The 5,632-nt window shown below is 45.2% G+C and overlaps 1 protein-coding gene across 1 annotated transcript; it reads right to left on the reverse strand.

Moving 5' to 3' along the window:
* Positions 1-2,161: 2,161 nt before the first annotated feature.
* LOC121745180 (probable protein phosphatase 2C 4) lies at positions 2,162-5,408 on the reverse strand. Its single transcript, XM_042138985.1, has 4 exons — positions 3,631-5,408; positions 3,432-3,545; positions 2,611-2,875; positions 2,162-2,521 (listed from the first exon to the last, which is right to left on the reverse strand). Exons 1-4 carry the CDS (start codon positions 5,248-5,250, stop codon positions 2,406-2,408), a joined length of 2,115 nt encoding a protein of 704 aa, XP_041994919.1. The 5' UTR covers positions 5,251-5,408; the 3' UTR covers positions 2,162-2,405.
* Positions 5,409-5,632: the final 224 nt, after the last annotated feature.

Consider the following 5,632-nt stretch of genomic DNA (forward strand, 5'->3'; position numbering starts at 1 on the left):
GACGAATACCTCCACATCAGAGACACAACTGGGCGAATGTGTTTGCTCAAATTCTGCAAAGGCGTCCGGGCAGCCTTCACCGACGAATTTCTTCGGAGGCCAAGCACGACCGATTGTCAGTTCCTGCTCGACCTTCACGAAACAGTGAACAGATTCCCCGGGATGCTCGGCAGCGTCGATTGCATGCACTGGCAATGGAAGAATTACCGGCGTGGATGGGGTCCTACATGAGCGGCCACAAAGGCACCCACCCAACCGTTATACTTGAGGCCGTTGCCGACTATTGGCTTTAGATCTGGACGCGTACTTCGGGGTCCCCGGGTCAAACAACGACGTAAACGTGCTCTACCAATCCAACCTCTTTACCGAAGTTTTGGATGGTAAAGCGCCGGCTATCAACTTCGTCGCCAACAACCGGCTTTATAAAATGGGGTACTATCTCGCCGACCGCATCTACCCGAAGTGGCCTACCTTCGTGAAGACGTGCAGCAGGCTTGCGAACCCAAAGCAGGCTCTTTTTGCGCAGAAGCAGGAGGCTGCTCGCAAGGATGTGGAGAGGGCGTTCGGGGTTCTCCAAGCGCGCTTCAACATCATCAAAGCCTCGGCTCGTACGTGGTTCATGGAGAGCATGGTCGACATCATGTATACGTGCATAATCTTGCACAATATGATTGTCCAAGACGAAGGACCCGAGGCGGGAAATTGGTTCGACCCCGAATCCTCCAGAAGCTCTACCGCAAGTAGTCCGCCTCGAAGTGGAGCGCATCCGTCTATACAAGAACGGTTATCTATTCGTGCAAGGACACGCGACTCTAGCGCCCACACCCAACTCCAAGAGGATCTAATTGAGCACATTTGGGCAAACTTTGGCGGATGAAATTATTAAATTGTGTACTTTTATTTTTTAGGAAATTAATAAATTATGTTTTTTTACGAATTTTATGTTGTAAGTTTATTTTATTTAATGAAGTGTGTTATTTTTAATTGAATTTGGTTGGAAATAAAATTAGAAAATGAAATTGAATGAATAGTAATTTAAGGAACGATTAAGGGACGGATAAGGAACGGAGGGTTGCAGGTTCCGTTCCTTAGTTAAAAAATGGAGTTAAAAAGTACAGTGAGCCCCGCAAATAGTAGTTTAAGGAACGGTATAGCAACAACGTTGTGGATGACCTAAGATGTTTGATGTTTGATTCTGATGTTAGTGTTAGACGTTTTTTGAGTTCAATTTGGAGGGTTTTGTCTTTTAAAATCTGATTTTAAAAATATAAAATTTAAATCTATGTAATTGCACACATCAGCGTCCACAACATCATCCACGTAAGACACGTACACACGTCAGCACTCTACTTAGCCGGAATACCCGACTCGGGAAATTTGCACTCGGGAGCAAAGTTCATGATTTTTTACGTAATTTTTAAAGTTCACGGGAAATTCCAAACTATTATGAAAGTTGATGATTTTAGAGGCAGTTTATCGTAATCAAAAATGGTTATTTATCATAATTTTCTGAATATTTAAAGTGGTGTCAAACAGAGTACATATACCTACTACTTTAAAAAAAATTCTAGAAGGCTCTTCTGTTGTGAGCGTAGCATGTACTGCGAAATCAAAGTCAACTTTCATATTTTTGGTTCAAAACAGTCATAAATGTGATTTGTTTAATTTGTGCAATTTCTGACTTGATCATTTATGAATGCGATAGTGATGGTATTGCTACCACCACAAAATGGGTTCAACTTCAAGTCCTTTCCCACTGCTTACTCATAATTCAGCTACGACTTTTAGTCCTCTAACAAAATCTTGGTTCACAATTTAATGATAACATAATAGTCAATCCTCTCACACCCACTCAAATCCCAACCTCCCCACCTACACTGCATTTACTCCCCCTATTTACAATCAGTTAGCTGTTAGAGAGTAAACATTCATTACTTCGAAATTATTGTTTCATGGTGTGTCCAGTCAATCAAAATTGCCGAAAAAAGAAAAACGAAGAGAGCAATTGTAATTAGTTGAACATACCACGTGACATTATGTCCAATAACAATACATGCCCAACCCCTTTCCTACCTCTTATCATCCAAAAACTACAATGATATCAACAAGATATTCCACATAAATAAATCCAGCAATTGGAGAGGGGCAAAAGGTAGAGATATAAACAAAAGAATCCCTTTGCATTTATTTGAAAGATTACAATTATCTATGACATAGGATGATTATTTAACCTTTACAAACAGCACCACCCAAACCAAAAAGAACAACTAAGTTCTTGTTTAATTCTCAGAGCTTAGTTGTTAATACAGAAAAGGGGATTAGGCATAGAAAAGTGAACAAAATTGGGTACCTGGATGACCTTGAGAATAAAGAGCATATTGTTCTACTTATGAAATTTTCCTAACTTATGCACATGATCTCCATATCCTTCCCTCCAAAGAAATTACTATTATCGAAACATCGTCGTGGTAGCGCCGCCGATCCCCTTGTGGTATTTCCAGTAGCTCATGGAAATCCATTCCTGAAATCCATAGCCACAAAAGGAAGCTTTAGTTTTCCATGATAAAGAAATAAGCCATGTCTTTTCTTTTTGGAGAAACCAGCACATACCAGCTCTTTTTGCTGCTCGGAATAGCAATTCCTCAACGAGATGCTGTGCAGGATCGCCATCTGGTGCCCAAGAAATGAAAAGCTCGACTTCAGCTACAGCCTCTTCGTTTGTGAAGTACTGGTAAAGCCCGTCCGAAGAGAGTATGAGGAACCTGTCCGTCGCCCCTAAGTGGTGATGGTAGAGTGATGGCAAGCAGTTTAAGTACGGGGACTCTCCAACAAAGTCGATTCTAAACATCTCAAGAAGGGCGTTGTTCCACTTCGGCTGCAAAAACAACATTCGTATTCATAGCCAACATCAGAATCAATTGTGTCCAAGGCACAAAGTGGTAGTAACTGATTAATAGACTAGAGTTTAGATGAATAAGTAAAGAATAGGAAAAAGTTTATCCCCAAAAGGAGTTGCAGTCAATTTCACTACTCCTAAAAAGCAAGGAAGATTCTTTGCCAGGCACATTACAAAAGAGCTCTCCTCATTTTCTCACAATAATCCAGAGAGATACGAGAATCTCATCTACTCCATTCCCATAGTTAAGCTTCAACCAAATTTCAATTATCTACTTTTCATCAATAGCCATCCATTCAATTCCCCACAACAAGATTCCAACAGGCAAAGCATAAAGCAGGATACAACTATGAGATCACCATCATCCTTTCCGCGTCTGCCCCGCAAAAGGCACACACAAACCAAAAGGAACAACACAATATTCATATTAAACTTTCTACGAGGATCGGATGCAGAACAAGTACACATTGCACGATAATGAAATGAATGGTGCTTTATCAAGTAACCACTAAGAATATGCTCATAAAGATCATACCTGTTTGAGAAAGCCGGCACCAAAAGCTCGAGTGACCTTCAATGAACCTTTAACGCGATCGTTCATCACAGCAGAAGCATCATCAGGATGTTCCTTCCTAATTCTTTCAACCTCCTGCAAAACCACAATCAATCAACCGATAAAGCAACGAAAAAGGCTTAATCAAAATTTAGAAATTCCATCAAATAGAGGTTTGTACCTCATCAACAGAGGTGCTATGGTCCATGGTGAGCTGCAAAGCAGTTAAGCTAGGTTGAGGGTTAGTCATATCATCATCATCATCATCATCAAAATCCTGAAGATCATATAATGTTTCTTCATTGATCCTCTCCAAATCCTGGCTCCAAAGATCAGGCTGTTTCTTCCTAGCCAGAACAGCCCGGCTATCGCCCACATTCATCACGTACACATCATCCCCCTTCATCAACATCACAAGAACACAAGAGCCCATCAAAGCCAGCTCAGGATTCTCCATCAACATCTTATCAGCAATATCCAAGTAGGACTCCTCAGTCTTCTTGAGGGCTTGAGAGAGAGCCTTGAGCACATCAGCGTGGTTAGCCGCCCCAGCTGCTTTCGACCTCAGCTGCTCCTTCAGCCTCCTATCAAGCTCCAACCTTTCCCTGTCCCATTCACACCTCCACGCCCTCTGATACTCCTCCCATTTCCTCGCTGCTCCACGGTACTTGTGCCTCGAATTCCTGCCCCTCTTTCTCTTATAACACAAGTCCCCAACCACATCACCATCTGCACTAGGGTAGCTTTCTTGCCCCACACATCTTGAGCATCCATCTTTAGTCCTATCTCTTGAGACTTGTTCATTCGAATCATCAGTCGAATCATCGGTAATCAATGAGGAATCAGGGTTGTTACCATTATTATCATCCCAGAGTAAGCCCTTGAGCTCCTTATGCACGGCAGCATACAAATTGGAGAGCAAATAGTCGGGTGCATCGGGGCCGTTGAATCCGTCATAAATCCCGACGAACATCCATCCATGCTCCTCGGAGACGACGACGTGAACTCGATCCTCTCCGGCTTTACCCTGAGCCCACTGCAAATTCTGAGTCTCCATCGAATCGTCATCGTCTAAGCTGCATTCACTGCTGAAATTGACACTGCTATTAACGGTGAGCTCGTTCTGCTTCTCGGCGCCCACCACCCAATCGCTTTCCCTCATCGCTACAACGCCCTTGATCGGCGCGACAATAGAGTTGTGGCCACGAGAAATCCCCTTGGAGAAGGCCCGGCGAAGGGCCCGAAGCAGGGAGAGCTTCCTGGATCTAGGGCGCAGGGCGAATCCACCGTGGGAGTAGCTCCGGTGGAACTGATCGGAGGATGCCTTGTCGAGCGGGCCGGAGAAGATGGGGCGATCGAGAGGGCCCGACATGAAGGCGCGCTCAATCGGGCCGGACATGAATCCCCTCTCGACGGGGAAGAAGGGGCCGGAGTGGGTGGAGGGGTTTCTGGGAATGGGCTGGAGGGGGATGGAGGCGAAGGAGGTGGAGCCCTCGAAGGCGGAGGCGCGGTCGATGCTGTTGTAGGAGTAGAGGTCGAGGAGAGAGGTGGAGAGGGGAGTGGAGGTGTTGGCGCTGACGGCGGCGCCGGAGATGGACTTAAAAGTGGTGGTGTCGGAGTCGGAGTGGACCTTGGAGGAGGAGAGGCGGGCCAATTCGGGGCGTATGTAGCAGAAGGAGTGGCCCAGATCGTCGGAGATGACCATGCCGGCAGACATCTCCTTCCTCCTACGACGGGCCTCGTCGGCGGTGGGTCCCGCTCCGGTGAAGCACACCGTCAGCTTCCCCACGCCGTTGCCCATTTATTTAATTCTTTGAAATAATAATCGATTGATTAGTTATTACTAGTAGTATAAAGGAGATTTGCTTGGTTCTTGAAGCTCATTTGATTGCAGAAAATGCAACTTTTGGGAGTATGAAAAGGAAGTAGAGAGAGAGACGTTGACTTTGGTAGAGAAGTTTGATTGTGATAATAGGGCATCCACGACGCGTCTCATTGCGGTCCCTATAGCGTTGCGAGCTCCGTCTCATCCTCATCCCATCTCGTAACTCGTCTCGGAGAGACACTCGGCGAGCTGTCTCGCCACGCGCGTTGTCGACGTGGCGAGCTGCGGTTCGTACGTGACGTCCACTCGCCGGCCCGCGAGTGGGCATCGTTTATTTCAGTTTAAAATGTATTTTTTT

This window comes from Salvia splendens, chromosome 8 (assembly GCF_004379255.2).
Source record: "Salvia splendens isolate huo1 chromosome 8, SspV2, whole genome shotgun sequence".
Classification (NCBI taxonomy): Eukaryota; Viridiplantae; Streptophyta; class Magnoliopsida; order Lamiales; family Lamiaceae; genus Salvia; species Salvia splendens.

Excerpts from the sequence above, each read along its gene's own strand:
- LOC121745180 (XM_042138985.1), bottom strand. The coding sequence starts at position 5,250 with ATGGGCAACGGCGTGGGGAAGCTGACGGTGTGCTTCACCGGAGCGGGA. Across the intron at positions 3,546-3,630 it reads ATAGCACCTCTGTTGATGAG|GAGGTTGAAAGAATTAGGAA; the intron begins GTACAAACCTCT and ends GTGGTTTTGCAG. Across the intron at positions 2,876-3,431 it reads GTGCCGGCTTTCTCAAACAG|CCGAAGTGGAACAACGCCCT; the intron begins GTATGATCTTTA and ends TTGTTTTTGCAG.